At 33.9% G+C, this 16,824-nt stretch overlaps 1 protein-coding gene across 6 annotated transcripts in view; it reads left to right on the plus strand.

Annotated features, from left to right (window-relative positions):
• LOC143230707 (glucose transporter type 1-like) overlaps nt 1-16,824 on the plus strand; it is a 320,532-nt gene that overhangs the window by 265,472 nt on the left and 38,236 nt on the right. For all 6 annotated transcript variants that reach the window (XM_076464724.1, XM_076464720.1, XM_076464719.1 and 3 more), the window contains 3 exons: nt 7,247-7,407; nt 12,323-12,447; nt 13,370-13,438. In XM_076464724.1, coding sequence (XP_076320839.1) covers nt 7,247-7,407; nt 12,323-12,447; nt 13,370-13,438 — 355 coding nt within the window. The remainder of the gene's footprint in view (nt 1-7,246; nt 7,408-12,322; nt 12,448-13,369; nt 13,439-16,824) is intronic.

Consider the following 16,824-nt stretch of genomic DNA (forward strand, 5'->3'; position numbering starts at 1 on the left):
TATTTGTTAGTAATAAACGTTTTATTTTTTATGTTTTAAGGCCAAGTAGATAATATATGTATTAATATAAAATACAAAAAGAATACTTATTATTAACAATACTTAATTAAATTAATTAACATTTATTCCACTTAAAAACGTTTTAAACACCAGCACAAACTTTCAACTTTTTCGACTGTACAAAGGATAAAATAAGTTTGGTAATAATAAAAATGTTTTGCCTTAAAACATAAAATATTTTAAATTGTTAATAAATGTTAATTTTCAAATATTATTTTAGTATTTTGAAACGTATTTTTTAACATTAGTAATACTAAACCTATCTGTAGTCTAAATATTAGGGCTAAAACATAAACGTAGGGTAAGGCTTAGCTGAAGCACTACTCTGTAAATTTTATTTTATTTTTGGCTACAATTCAATATCATGATACTTCTGAATTAAACTATATTGTTGTTATATTAGCAAAATTATAAAGATAAAGAATAAAAAAAACAAACCTTTCTAACAAATCAACATGAATATTGTGCATTTAATATACGCATCTTAATTGACCTAAGAACAATCAGGTGATAGTTTTGTTGATTATTATTAAAAATCGACAAAAAAAAAGGAGCGCTAAAACGTTCTCTACAGAAGAACAAAGAGAATAAGCCTTTTGTAGTTAATGGTACGCATGTTTCAGTTTACAAAATTTGTAGGTCTATTAAGTTCTTAATTATTTGTGTAACATATAGTTTACAATGAGCACACATTACACTCAAATTACCAAGGACTATTCGTTGGTAAAGAATAGCCCAAGAGTTGGCTGTGGGTGGTGATGACTAGCTGCTTTCCCTCTAGTCTTACACTGCTAAATTAGGGACGGCTAGCACAGATAGCCCTCGAGTAGCTTTGTGCGAAATTCAAAAAAACAAACTCACTACGTGTAGATCTGTACATCCCCTGATTCCCCTCCACCTATATTTTCTTTTGAGATATAGATTTGAGACTGAAATTAATAGTATTCTAACTCTGATTCTCGGTTATTTCATAAATTGGGATGGCCTGTCGCTAGTATTTTATGATACTACAAATGATGATCCAAACTGTTTTTATTGCTGTACATGAAACACAAACGTTTTTTTAAAATTTTCATGCTGGTGGTCCTATATTTCTAGTGACCAATTAGATAATGCAAAAATATGAATTTATGTTGTGAAAAATAGTTATCAGTTACGTTTACATTTTATAGAAGTAACAGGAAGATAATTGGAGACAACTAAAAAATAAATAATATGCTTTGACATATTATAACCCTGTACTAAATGTGCATTTCGGTTTTGTACTTATAAAGGCAGGATAATGAACGTCGACCGACTTTGACGGGATATTTCGAGTCTACATTTCACTCTGATAGCTCATCATGCATTCTGGGTGTACAATTGAAATTTACTAAACACTTTTACGGCGTCGTTCAAGTCAACCATTCACTCTGACAATGTAGTCCAAGCCATCCATGTACTCTGACAATATAGCCTAAACAAACCATGCACTTTAATAATATAGTTCATGTCAACCATGCACTCTGATATTGTATCTTAAGTCAACCATGCATTCTAATAATACAGCTGAATTCAACCATGCACTCTGATAACATTACTCAACAATTCACCTCGAGATTGTAGTCATAATCCACCATACATTCAAAAGGTATAGTTGAAATCTTCCATGCACTATAATAGTGTAACTCAAAAATGGCATGAACTCCGAAATAGTAGTTCAGTAATACTGTGCCCTTTAAGAGTGTTGCCTTTACAACCAAGCACACTATAAAAGTGTAATTGCAAATCTGTTGTGCGCTAAGAGAGCATAGTTCCAGATGATATTTCTCCTAAGGGTATTGATTAAGTCTACTGCACACTAAGAGAATGCAATTCATGTCTCTCGTATATTCTGAGTGTTTGATTTAATTGTACAGTACATTCCTGTACCTGAAAAAGACAACTCAATCCAAGTGTTATGTGTCAAAAACAACAGAATAGTGCAGAAAATATCTACTTCATTGTTAATATGAATAAATTACAGTAAAACTAATATAACTCCGTTTTATATAAATGTTAGTAGGCGCCAAATATGTAACAAATATAGATATGCATCTCAAGACGGCTAGTATGGGTATTAAAACTTTTATTAAAATAAAGTGCAGAACAACGTTTCGACATTCGTAGGTCATCTTCAGGTTAATCTTGAGATACATTTTTACTTCAAGTGGGTTTCTCGTCATCACGAAACATATATTTATTTTGTTTGTTTTTGGAATTAATCACAAAGCTGCACAATAGGCTATCTGTGCTCTGCCCACTACGGTTATTGAAATCTTGTTGTAAGCGGTGTGAGTCTGCAGATACTTCTGTGCCACTGGGAGTTATTTGCTGTATATATCTTTACTTACAAAGGTTTTGGTTTGAATTTTGCGCAAAGCTACACGAGGGCTATCTGCGCTAGCTATTTCTAATTTAGCAGTGTAAGAGTAGAGGGAAGGCAGCTAGTCATCACCACCCACCGCCAACTCTTGGGATACTCTTTTACAAACGAATAGTTGGATTGACCATCACATTATAACGCCCCCAAGACTGAAAGGGCGAGCATGTTTGGTACGACGGGGATTCGAAGCCGCGACCCTCAGATTACGAGTAGAGCGCCATAACCACCTGACCATGCCGGGCCACTTACAAAAGAAAAAAAATATTTGTTTGTTCGTTTAATTGCGAACTACTCTATAGTTTATGGACCAACTTCAAAGGAACCAAAGAGAACGATAGAGATGTGTGTTTTCTTATAGCAAAGCCACATCGGGCTATCTGCTGAGTCCACCGAAGGAAATCGAACCCCTGAATTAAGCTTTCTAGATCCGTTGACTTACCGCTGTACTAGCGGGACACAACTACAGAGATCCCATCCATTCTTGGCCATCACAGTTTGTATTCCTAATTATTTCATTTTACATTTTTTAAAGTTTTTTGACATTTTCTTGAAAACTTTTAGATTATTTCATTAGAAATGTCAACCGTTCATATTTGTGCCAAGAAAAAATTGCAACCAAAGCACAAGATCAGCCCCTTTAAGTGGTAAAACAACATCTGAAAGCCCATTGATTTTCATATGGTCAGTTATGTGTTTGGTGTTTAAAGGTAGAACCAACAAGGAACTTCTTTATTTTGGCACAGGAAGGAGAAAAACTTTTAGTATGGTCAATTTGTTTTTGTTTGTTTTTGAATTTCGCACAAAGCTACTCGAGGGCTATCTGTGCTAGCCGTCCCTAATTTAGCAGTGTAAGAGTAGAGGGAAGGCAGCTAGTCATCACCACCCACCGCCAACTCTTGGGCTACCCTTTTACCAACGAATAGTGGAATTGACCGTCACATTATAATGCCCCCACGGCTGGGAGTGCGAGCATGTTTGGCGCGACGGGGATGCGAACCCGCGACCCTCAGGTTACTAGTCGCACGCCTTAACACGCTTGGCCATGCTGGGCCCGGTATAGTCAATCAAGAAGCACCTAGAAAAAAAACCCAGTAAAAGTGATAAACCAAAGTAATCGTAACACTATTTCTGTAATGTGAAGTAAAGTAGACGTGAAATAAAATAATTATGGATTTAATTTATTAGTTTAAGCTCTATTAATAAATTACTTTCACAAAAATCTTAACAAAATAAATTCATTGCAAACGCTGAAAAACTTTGTCATACGTGATAATAGTAGGCCTAAGTATCTGTCACAACTAAACCTAATAAACTCCGTATATAATCTATGGCCACCTACTACTGGTAAAAGCGGTAGCTAGATATAGTGTTAATTTTATTTCAAAAGGGTTTAATTTATGTGAAAATAGAATTAATGTTTTATGTTTTCAATTGATATTTATGTAACTGCTTATGTGAACAAAACTTTGCGCCGACAATGAACAATAAAGAGAAGTTCCTTCCAGAAAACTCGAAAAATCGGTGTTATACATTCATGGACATGGACAGAAAAAGGTCACTTGTGTGCGCGAATGAATTATTGCTATGCGCATGCAGTGACTGCATGACGTAAGAACGGGTTTTTCCTTGCTGCTGGACCTTTTTTTTTTTGCCATTCTACTGAAGAGGAAATGTGGGTTTTCTTCAATACTCAATAACCAAATCAATACTGAAGGAGGAATCTAGAGGTCCAGGTGTAACTGATTTTCCCAGGTCACATGACCAAAGAACGACTAAATGAAACAAGAAAATTTAATCGTTATTTTCTCGAACGTAAAACGGGTACCTCAGTTGTATACACATGATTTCAACATAGACTGAGTATGTGGCAAAGTTGAATTTGAGACGAGTGAAAGGAAACCGTTCTTAGTTAACAAAGTATCAATTAAAGTTCAATAATGTCAGGTAAACTATAAGAAAGCAACATCGGTAAAACTGTATGCTATTTTCGTAAAACGCTCCATATCCCACCTGCATTATCTTATAGCTATTATAATTAAAGGCAATCTGCCGGTTATTTGCCCGTCTCGCCAAACAATCTAAATTATTTTGTAAAGTGAGAGCATTTTTTCATACCCAATAACACCCAAAATATTAATACTATTCAGCAAAAGTTATTTATTTACCATTCCATTATTTTTGTTATTGATATTAATAAAAATGAGCAAAGGTCCTAACACTGAGCCATCTGAAGTATCCCAGGAATTTGCTGACTTATCTCCCACATTTATAGAAATTATTTGTTTATAAGCCTTTTATGTGGCAACGTATCAAATGCTTTCTGAAAATCCAAGTACACCAAATCTCCACCCTTTTACTTATATACATAAACAGTAAGGTTTTCAAAGTAGGTCAAAAGATTTTTAAGGCAAGATTTTCTCTCAGTGAGAACATGTTGAGTATCCAATAAAATTCTAAGAATTGTTAATTGACTTTGCAAATCATCTGTTATCAGACTTTTCAAAACATTCCACGCAACTTATGTAAGACTAATAGGCCTATAATTACTGGGACAGTTTTTATCACTTTCCTTGAAAAGAGGAGTAATAATAGACAACTTCAATCTCTGACACCTGCCTAGTGTTCAAGAATTTAAAAAAAATAGTAGGAAGGGACTCATGTATCCTTAATCTCCTTCAAAATACTAGGATAAGTATTATCTGGCCCAGGAGCTTATAAAACTTCCCAAGTTTTCTTAAGCAGCTCATAATTAACGTAACCATCATGTTGAACCCTGTTTCTGTCTAGCAACTGTTCAGATTGAAAACATATTACTTAAATCTTGATTAGTAAAAACCGAAGAAAAATTAGAATTTACTAACCAAGCCACTCACTAATCATCCGATATTCGTTTTCCTTTATTATCCCTCAAAACTGCTATTATCATCTTAATATTTACTTATCTTTCATGTATTTAAAGAAATTCTTACAATTAATGTTCCATATTTTCGACGAATCTCTTCTCATAGTGTCTGGAATTTCCTAATTTCTGTTTGTCTAACTCTTTTGATCTCCTATAACCTTCCAAATTTCACATATTTGCAGTTAGCTTAAATGAAAACCAAGAACCTAAGACATTGTTCTAAGAAAAATGTTATTAATTCTCCATAATATTAGCACAGCGTAAATAAAGATAACTATCTGTAATACTGTAACTATTGCTCTAATATAATATATATTATACTACACCACAAATGTAGTGTGCTCGAATTTTACAAAGAACAAAATTGCTTAAGCTATTTCTTCTCACTATGCCTCCGTTTTAGACATTATTATTTTCTGTAAGGATCTAACAAATATCTGAAGAGAAACTGTAATAGGAATCCGTTTGGTAAATACTTCTGCAACCAAAATTATACACATTGTTTATGTATAAAAAAATAACAGTAGTCTTTGACGTGACTTCAGCGTGTATTTATGTTGGATAAAACTATAAAGCAAGAGACAAAAGTGAAATGAATATCATCATATATAATCGAGACTACCGCACTTCGTACCACGCTGAAAAACTAAGTTAATAGGAATACACCACCAAGCTAAATAAGTTCAGAATCAATGTTGGGCGCTAGCAGTTAGTACGAATCAGCCTAAGCCATATGAAATGTTATGGTGGAGTGAGTATACACACAATTCATTTATTATTCCAAGAAAGACATGGACCACAGACTGAGAAATAACTGTAGTAGTGCAAAAATGATCCGATCAGATCAATCAACATTGAAGTGAGTGTGTGTAAAAGTAAAAATAGCTCAGAGAAACATACAAAATGAGTGTTTGATTCCAACTGAAAAGGTATATAGCATACAGTTTCACTTTGATTGCGGGCACGTTTGGTTGATATATAAAAACACAATAACAGCGGTAATACAAGGAGACATTATTCACCCTTTTATGCAGCACTTTTATAATTGGGTGGTATTCTTTAAGGTGATAGTGCAGTTATCCACAATGAAAAAAAGATGTTGCAGACTATTTTTATAGCACGAGAGAGCAAGTTTATTAGTATTACTATCTTTCCTTGTCTTTGTATTCATCATATTTTAGTTTCTGCGAAATATTATCGGAACCAAAATTTTAAAATGCTTATTTGCTCAATCCCTGAAAGATTTGAAACCTTCCAGCACCTTTATGCCTTTGTTAGATACCATTATTAGTGTTGCTTTAAGAGACATGATGTTCTAACACCATGTTACTTTTCTTTGACCAAGAATTTCTATTCTTTCATATACTTATTGTATGAAGTTGTTGTTTATTAATATTTTAATCTGTTAATTTAGAGCACTTTGTTACCGAGCATTCTGTGCCGTAATGTGTAAATATTAAAATATAAAGGTGCATAAACATAATTATTTTGGTTTCAAAAATAAGTGTAGCCTCAAATAAGATCCAATTTGGTACAGAAAGTAAGATGTTGGATGTAATTCTTATTGTCTCTTAACAAAATATTAGTACTTAAAATGCGTACATTGGATTTTATTCTGTTCAGAAACTAATAATAGTTTTGATAATTCAATTGTTTTTTCTTGTGAGGTGTACTTAATGCTTTAAATCTTATTATTCGGTAATATCTGTTGGGTTTTAGTCACGACTGCTTATGTGATGTTATGTTTGTACTACGATGGCTCAACAGCAAGTCTGTGGATTGTAGCGCTACAACTCTACGGATATTGTTCAAACTACCCATTGTGCAGCTTTGTGTTTTATAAATAAATGTATTTGTTTATCAAAATACTTGAATTTCAGATCATAGAAGAGTTCATTTCGGAGGTATACAGAGACCGAACAGGTAAATACATCACCGAAGACTTCAGGAACCTATTGTGGTCAGTTACAGTGTCCATTTTTGCAATAGGAGGTATGATCGGAGGAATATCAGCAGGTACTATTGCCAATCGGTTAGGGAGGTGAGATTAATATTTTTAATATCCTTAAATTTTATTTTGTTAGATTTTATAAATGAGAAAGTTCTAATTTACACGTGAAAATGTATACATTGTGTAATCCCTAACAACACCTGTACTCATATAGGATTTTTACAGCTACATGCAGTACACTTTATCCTTCGTTTAGCCTAGAAAACAAAAGCTACACTTGAAGGGCTTTTTTCTTTCTTTTTTTTAACAAGCCCATGGTGCACTGTACCAGCAGATCACTGGAAGAACATCGCTCAGTCTAGATGGGAAGAGAGGAGGCTTGGAAGAGACAATTTTTCTAAATTGAAAAACAAAGTTCAAATAAAGAGCACATTGAGAGATATACTTTCCAAGTAAAACACTCAGTTGCTAGAAATATATGTTATTGCAAGATAATTTTTGTTAATTATATAAAAAGATTAAATCTTAAAAGTGAAATATGCAAACAGATACGTATACATTTTAAAATTTGTATTCCAACTGTGAGTGTTAGAACATAGATCAAATGAATTAAAGTTTCCAAGATCCTTGAACCTCTAAAATCTTTCAACTGCTCTCCAACTTGATGGGTATTTATATATACATGTATTCTACAATTTGTATATTTCCCGTTCCTACATTAGCACGTGTTTCTATTTGAATAATATATCGGTTTCTCTACAGAGTTACAATTATTTCCGTAATTTTATACTGATATAACGCAATTTGCTCAGAACATGCGTTTGGAAAAGTTTGTTCAATCGTACCAGAACAGTAACCGTCTCTTTAATCCTAACCACTACAAACGTAACATTTTGAGTTATTATCACATTAGAAACTCTAGATGCTAAAAACGTATATATATTGCGAACCGTGGTTTCAGTGGGAACATTTGTCTGTCTCCTGTCTACGGCGACAGCTTACAAGGTTGTTTAAAAAGCTACGTAGACATAACTCAACATTAACTTTTGAAATGACGAGGAAACAGGCGTAACTAATGTTGATGCCAAATTTTATTTTACAAGCAGGATATTCTACATTGAATTGTTATGAATTAATTACACATTTCACATTTCAAAATGTGATGTAACTTGAATAACAATCTACATTTACCTATGTTACGGTTGAACGACTCTAAGCATGACTGAAATACTCAACAATTATCTTTCGCGGTGGGCAGTATAAGAAGCTAAGATTTTTATCTCTAAGTGAAACCAACAAAGCAACAAAATTAACGTTTTTAAAGTCCATGAAATAATTTCAATTGGTAGATTAACTTATATTTTGGGCCCGGCATGGCCAGGTGGTTAAGGCACTCGACTCATAATCCGAGGGTTGCGGGTTCGAATCTCTGTCATATCAGACTTGCTCGCCCTTTCAGCCGTGAGGGCGTTATAATATTAAAGTCAATCCCACTATTCATTGGGAAAAGAGTAGCCCAAGAGTTAGCGGTGAGTGATCATGATTAGCTGCCTTCCCTCTGGTCTTACACCGCTAAATAACGGACGGCTAGCGAAGATAGGCCTTATGTAGCTTTGCGCGAAATTCTAAAAAAAAAACAAAACCAACCAGACTTAAACTTGTCCCGTTAGTGTGAGGGTACTTTTACCGGAATAACTAAAACTTTTTTTCGTCACTAGGGGCGAGTGCTTTTACCAGATTGACCTAACCTTTTCCCGTCATTGGAGAAAGTTACATTTACTTGCACTTGATAAAAAAATTATATGATAATGTAAAAAAAGTCGAAATAAATTTTGCACTTTAGTGGATGGAATCTTCACCAAACGAGCTCTGTTTTTGTTTTGTCGAGATGGTTAATTAACTGAACACCATTACAGTTTCTCTTACTTGTTGTTTTAACTCGTGTTTTGCCATTTTCTTGATAACCAAGAAACTTACATAAAATGTATAGAGACATGGTAACATATCTTAAATAATGTTTTATATTGTCTTATAGTAACGCGTTTTCACCATTCTGGTAGTTATTACTTCCACAAACTTTGCCTACATGATTCATGTTTGTGTGCGTTTATTTGCATGTTTTTTTCACAACTCTCTAAATGCTTATATCATATCGGCTATGTGTAAAGACCTGCTTGATGTATCGCATTTGGTTAGATAATAGCCATCCAGTGGCTCGGCAGTAAGTCTGGGGGCTTATAACGTTAAAAACCGGGTTTCGATACCCGTGGTGGTCAGAGCACAGATATCCCATTGAGTAGCTTTGTGCTTAATTCCAAACAACAATAAACCTAAACATTTACCAAAGTTAAGAGTTAGTTATGCTAAATGTTGCTGAAATGATGACAAGGTTGAAAATGTGTAGGTGATGAAGCTGCATAGAGAAAGACAGCGCCCCCAGTTGGGAGACAAAATTAAGACTTGAAAAAAGGGTTATTTAAATAAAGTTGCTGAACCATTTTAACCTGTTTTTTTCCCTCATTTTAAAATATATGCATCAGTGGTCTGAGAGTGTGTTCTTTAACAAGACCACATCAGGTTATCTGCTGTGTCCACCGAGAGTTATCGAACCCCTGATATTAACTTTGTAAATTTGTAGACTTACCGCTGTCCCAATGAAGAAATGGCTAGTCTGGGAGGTCAAGGATTTCATGCTATAATGGTCATGAACTTCATCAAAAGACAGTTAGTGGACCATCAGTTTAAATACTTGTTTCATTTTTGTTGCATATACACTATACACAAATGTGAACTACAAACTAATACGTATCTGCGTAATAGACACTGTGTCCCTGATAGCGGAAAACGAAAAACTGCTGTAGCATTGCATTATATCTTATTTTTCGTAAATTTTGCTGATTATGTGATGCCTAATCTTTGTTTGACGTCAGAAAGAAAAAAAATTCCTAGAACAAGATAGTTAAAAGCATTCTTGGACTAGTACTAGTTCTGCAATAAAACGTTAACTTCAAATCGTATCTGACCAAAATAAAAATAAACTGATTCAGAATGTAGCCCTTTCTTTCCAATCTTCCGATCGAGAACAGGGAAAAGGCTGGTCTTGAGGTGGTGTTACTTCAGTAGTTCCTATATAGCGTTTCCAGCCCCAAGAACTGGAAAACGAAACCTGCTGCAGAAAGAATATGGACAGGAAAATTCGAAGAGAGACAGATTTTTTTTTTTTACGTTTTATGCAATGATAAATCTTTTTTTTTTTATTTAGAGTAAAAAATACATCACCCAATATTCACATGTAGATTACGCTAGTGTTTTTGTTAACTTCTCATTGTCTAAACATATGGGTTAACAGAAAAGAACATTTCAAACAGACTAATTTTCCGTAACATATCACATTGACGTTTTCAGTTTTGCATATGGTATAAGGACTCGTGTAGATTTCTAATATTGTGCAATACAATTTCTGTTTAGCTTCTTTAAAAATAAAAGTGAAAATATAATATTTTCTTTGAAAAGTAAATTGGAAGCCAACTTTTCTGTTTACAGTGTGCTGTGTTCAACGTAAAATATTTTAACTGCTCTATTTTCAATAACTCATTCCTTACAAAAACAATGTAATTTAAAAAGTTTGATAACGATACGATGATAAAATATAAATTAAATATTAATATTTTTCTTCGAATGCAGAACACTGTTTATTTTATTTGTAAAATAAATATAGACAATGAAGTCATTATCTCTAAAGTTCCAAGTCAACAGTACAAGGTCAGTGCGAGAAAAATATTATGTTGTTCGAAGAATATGGTGGATTTTAAATTTTAACTTTAATAAGAAATAAAAAAATTAAAGGCATCTTTATTAATCAAAATAGAAACCCTGCCAACGGGAAACAAGATTATTTATGCCGTGATGATAAAACTCTGAGATCCTAGGACTTAAAAATTATTTAAAGCCACAGTCTGCTACTTCTCTGTTGTTGAATTTTTTGTCCTGTAAAAAGTTGTTCAAATGCTTGAAAAAGTCTGGGAAGTAAGGAAGATGCGGCAGTGTTTTATAGGTCAATTTGTTGAACTTCTGGAGCGTCATTTAAGCAACGTGTGGTCCAACATTATCATGAAGCAAGATTGGTGCTGGCATTTTTTCACCCAACTTTCTATGCGTTTCTTTCAATTCTTGACAGTAACTTTTCATAGTGATATTTTGGACCTGGTTGAGTAAGCTGTAGTGGATAATACCGGCTGCAGACCATCATACAGCGACCGTAATCTTCTGTTGATGCAACTTTAACTTTGGGAAGTGTTTTCGAGCTTCGTCACAGTTAAGCCACTGCGCAGATCACTTTATGTTGTCGTGAAGTATCCACTTTTTATCAAAGATGGCAATTCGATCAAGAAATGGGTCATTTCTGTTGCACAAAATCAGAATATAGCACAGTTCAAAACGGCGATTTTTCTGATTTTCACTGAGTGTGCATTTGGAACCCACTTGTCAAGCTTTCTCATTTTCCAATGGTCCGCACTCGTGGAAATGCCAATACCTAATTCTTGTGTCATTTCTAGAACAGTTTAGTGCAGGTTTCTTTCCACTAATGTTCTCAGATGGTCGATTTCAGCAACAAAAGGACGTCCATTACGAAACTTTTAGAACCAACGCTGTACTGTGCGTTGGAAGATGATTCCTTCGCCCCATTCTTGATTGATATTGCGAGCTAATTGTAATGAATTATGAAAAAGATTGAAATCGTGCAAAAAATGATTTGCAACTTTTTTCCATCATTAATTGTAATGGTTTGAAATATTGAAATAAAATTTCAGTAAAGAATAAAAGCACTAATGAATAGAAGAATGCTTTAGTTTTTCAATGGTATATATGAAGTTGTAAAATAGACAGGTTTCTTATCCCTATAAATGACTAAAATGTTTATATGAAAATCCGCCATTATTTGTCAAACAACCTAATATTAATATTTTATATTCATCTCTTTGTATTCGTTTCCTTCCCACCACAGAAAAGGAGGATTGCTTGTCAACAATATCATGGGAATTTTAGGAGGCGCTCTCATGGGATTCAGTAAGTTATCTCATAGTATAGAGATGCTTATATTCGGACGCCTTTTTATAGGATTTAATTGTGGTAAGTAAAAGTTACGGTTCTCTTTGTATTTTTATTTTATTATCTTTAGAAGATTTTACTAGTAACCGTATATTTTTGTTGTTTTTTTCGAAAAATGTGAGTGTTAGTTTCCAAATAGTTAATCGCTTTCTATTAATATTAATATTCAAATATTGCGTGGTTATATTTTGTCTTTTAGGCTAAGTTGAAATGTAATCCACCGACTATATGTTTCAGAGCATTCATTCAGGTATTACAACCTGATGGGAATGCTACTGAATAATGTTTATTATTTTATCAGTTTGATTCTGAAGTAAAACTTGAGTCTTATTGTTTGATTTTAGACATTACCCTTGTTTTTATTGGTTTCCTCTTGCCACTGAGTTTACAATTTTGATTTTCGAAAGTTCTTTATTTTATCGTACTTTTAATGTAGGAGAAAGTTCAACTCTCTTAAAGTTCGCTAAAAAACATAACTTTTCACTACGATACTGAAAGCTTAAAGCCATAGGCGTCAACCTACTTAAATAATTAAACAATTAAGAATTTATTCAACGACTTCCGTTAACCAGCACTTAAAGTCTACCTGTGTAACGCACCACCTAAAATTGTAAGGGACGTTTCAAAATATATCTCATAATGCCTTATATGAATAATACATTTATCAGTCTCACGCCAGTAGTTTTAGGAAGCTATACTAATTTCACTCTATGGAGTATTTTACAAATAACATATCCAGGGTGAAGCAAAATTTTAATAAAAAGTGATTAATTGACCTTTTGACGTGAAAATAGAAGAGCATGTATTTTGTTTGATTAAAAACAGCGAAAGTATTCTACAGCATAAATATGGCCTAACACATACAGTTTTAGAAACTAAACATCACATTCGTTCACATTAACTGACATGTTTTTTGTTTTTATTTATTACTCTTGACATTCAGGCCTGAACACTGCCCTCGTGCCAATGTATCTTTCGGAGATTTCCCCACTTACATTACGGGGTGGCTTAGGTAAGTGTTTTCTTTAATAATAATAATATAAAAAATCATAGCTTTTACTTATAGCTCTTACCAACCTCGAATTAAAGCATGAGCTTACCGGGCTGAAGCCCAGGGCCTCACACTAATTAGGTTTGGGTTAGTTTATTTGGAATTTCGCGCAGTTTTACGCGAGGGCTATCTGCGCTAGCCGTCCCTAATTTAGCAGTGTAAGGCTAGAGGAAAGACAGTCATCACCACCCACCGCCAACTCTTGGGCTACTCTTTTACCAACGAATAGTGTGATTGACCCTCACATTATAACGCCTCCAGGACTGAAAAGACAAGCATGTTTGGTGTGACGGGGATTGGAACCCACGACCCATGGATTACGAGTCGAGTGCCTTAACCAACTGGCCATGCCGGGCCTCAGACAAATTAGGAGGCCTCAAGCTATGACTATAAATGTATTACACATAGATATTAAGTCTCGAGGGGGCCTCTATAAGTTGAAAAGTCTAGGGCCAATAAAACCCCTAAGCCGGTCTCGATTCTTACAACCTTTGTACTCCACCATTTAAAATTTGTTCCCAAAACAAATTGTAATGACAATTGTAATTGCTTTGGCCTTGGGTACAGATAATGACGTTCATATTATCAATTAAAATAAAAGTAATGGAACATACCTTTCTAAAATCACCTTGTAAGCAAGAAGTATCAGAGATTCTAGAACAATTAGAACTTTTATTATTCCTATTTATTACATACATGATGAATAGGACATACACAAAATTTTAAATCGATTGCTATATACGATGCTTTTCCCTTTCATTATCTGATACGTGGAATTAGCACTCAAAACTTTAATTTAGCCCAAACTATTATAATTTAGTACATTAGAAGAAGCCTGATCTCGGTGTAATATGTACATATATATATGAGTCTAGTCAGTCAATTGTAATACCGCTTTTATTCCAGATAAATTTTTATCACTCTGATTACAACTATTACTTTTGCATTTTCCTAGCTTAACATCTCAAAAAATGATCACACAGTGCAACCATGGGGCATTGATAAATGTATGGTGAGTGGCGCACAAAATCGATCCAGCATAACGCATTTAATGCAATGCTTGAATCTATTAACATGAATTGAAATACTACACTGTCAGATAAGCAGTTTTAGTTGTATAAAACGAAATTAATCATTTCGAGTCTAAAAAAGAACAAATTAAATAAAGGTAATAGCTGCTTAATTCCAATTATGCATTTGTGTACGTAATAAAATGTAAAATGGAAGTTGTGGATTTTTTTGTCAAATACAATTTTATTAACAACAGCAATTCTCACCCTTCTCAAAGTACGTTGAATAATTAAATAATATGACGTGCCAATATTAAAATTGCATATATGGAATCGGAGGCGCTGGAATCGGAGGTGCTGGAAGTGCTGTAACATCCCAATTTATACATATTTGAATTATATAGTAATTGTAAATTATATTATTATGTTAATTTTCGGGGGGGGGTATGTCCCCAGACTCCCTAGACTGAGCTGGCTTTGGCATCATGGGAGCTGTTTCTAGCAGTTCTTTATACTTTCAATCTGTTAATGTAAAATTTACTTGTCTAGCCAAGCACCTCAACTTTTTAATTCCTTCTTAAACCACTGTAAACTGTATTAGCATAATGCCATTACTAAAATATATACACACAGTGGTGATCCCAAGAATATATCGTTGGTAATGACCTACAGATTAATATGGTTTATGTCAATTAATCATGGGGTTTTCTCCCAGTTCTGAAGATCAAAAGCAATAGTTCTCCATTGTTCTATATTCCTCACTGCTTCCACCAAGTTTCGTAATTCAAGCTTCGCATCTCCTTTTCATTTTCTATTGTCAATAAACCACTTCTTACTCTCCCTTCTTCAATTTTACTCATCAGGATCTCTGCCAAACTTCCCGCAATATATACTCAAATTACCACATTTTCCGCTTACAAAATATGTCTAGCAGCTGACTATTTGTTTTTTGCACGTTCACATGCTTTCTTGTTAGTTTTTATTTCTATGTAGTTAATCCACACCGTTCATCTAAGCTGGTTTAGGCACTCGACTCGTAAACCGAAGGTCGAGGGTTCGAATCCCCTTCACACCAAACATGCTCGCCCTTTCAGCCATGTTGACGTTATAATGTTACGATCAATCCCACTATTCGTTGGTAAAACAGTAGCTCAAGAGTCGACGGCGGGTGGTGATGGCTAGTTGCCTTCCTTCTAATCTTACATTGCTAAATTAGGGACGGGTAGCGCAGATAGCCCTCGAATAGCTTTGCGCTAAATTCAAAACAAAACATGCTTTTGTTAATATTTATTCTTAGTCCAAAGTATTTCTTTAAGTTACCTTTATTAACAAATTTGGTAAGTAGCCGTTTTATCTCTTCTCAGCTTAACCCATAAATGCTGTTCCATCAACATACTTATCATTACACATTCTATTTCCGTTAATCTTGTTTCATCCTATATCAGTAATTATCTCTTTGATCTACCTTTCTTAATACAAATAATTAACGTAGGTGACAGCACACACCTTTGACGTAAGCCTTTCTTAACTGCAAACCAACTACTTATTTCACTGCAAATTCGAACTACTGCTTCCTAACTCCAGTATAAATTATTCAAGATTCTGATATCTGCTTGATCTACCTCAATTTGCTGCAAGGTTTCCATTAATTTCTCGTGGTTAACCTTGTCAAAAGCTTTTTGAAAGTCTACGAAATATATATAAATTTTTCTTTGTATTTCTAAATTCTATGGCTAACACCTAACATGCTGGCATCTAATATCACTTCGGTCTTCTAGCAACTCATTCTCAACTTTATGTTTAAAACTATTTAGAATTACTTTTAACCATACTTTGAAGTATGAATGATCAAGCTGATATTTCCATGGGTTCTATGATACATACTATAAAGATAGTGAGGAATAATAATAAATAGAAAATACATGTATGTAATCATTATTTAATAACCACTTTTTGCTTTCAGTCATATATTGGGTTGAGGAATAATTCGTGAGCGTTTTTTCAAGTTAAAAAAATATATTCATAAATGAAACGCTTTCGCAAAATATTTCATGTCATTTGGTAGATAAATTTTTGCTCTAATAGATGGTGTGTTTGATTTTCATATTCTTTAATTTTTGCTTTCATTTTCAGCTCATTAAATGGAATGTCAAGTGGACAAAATCGAGCATTTTCGACACCATCTGCTTTTCGCATTTAATTTCTTGCAATTTCGTTTAAAACAATGCTTACTATATACCTAGGTATTACATGAAATAAAGTATCATAATAAATGTTTTGGGTGTAATGTGTTCATGCATTGAAGTATTGTATAGTCTTGCATGTAATGCTTGAATG

Source organism: Tachypleus tridentatus, chromosome 10, assembly GCF_004210375.1.
Source record: "Tachypleus tridentatus isolate NWPU-2018 chromosome 10, ASM421037v1, whole genome shotgun sequence".
In the NCBI taxonomy this organism is placed as follows: domain Eukaryota; kingdom Metazoa; phylum Arthropoda; class Merostomata; order Xiphosura; family Limulidae; genus Tachypleus; species Tachypleus tridentatus.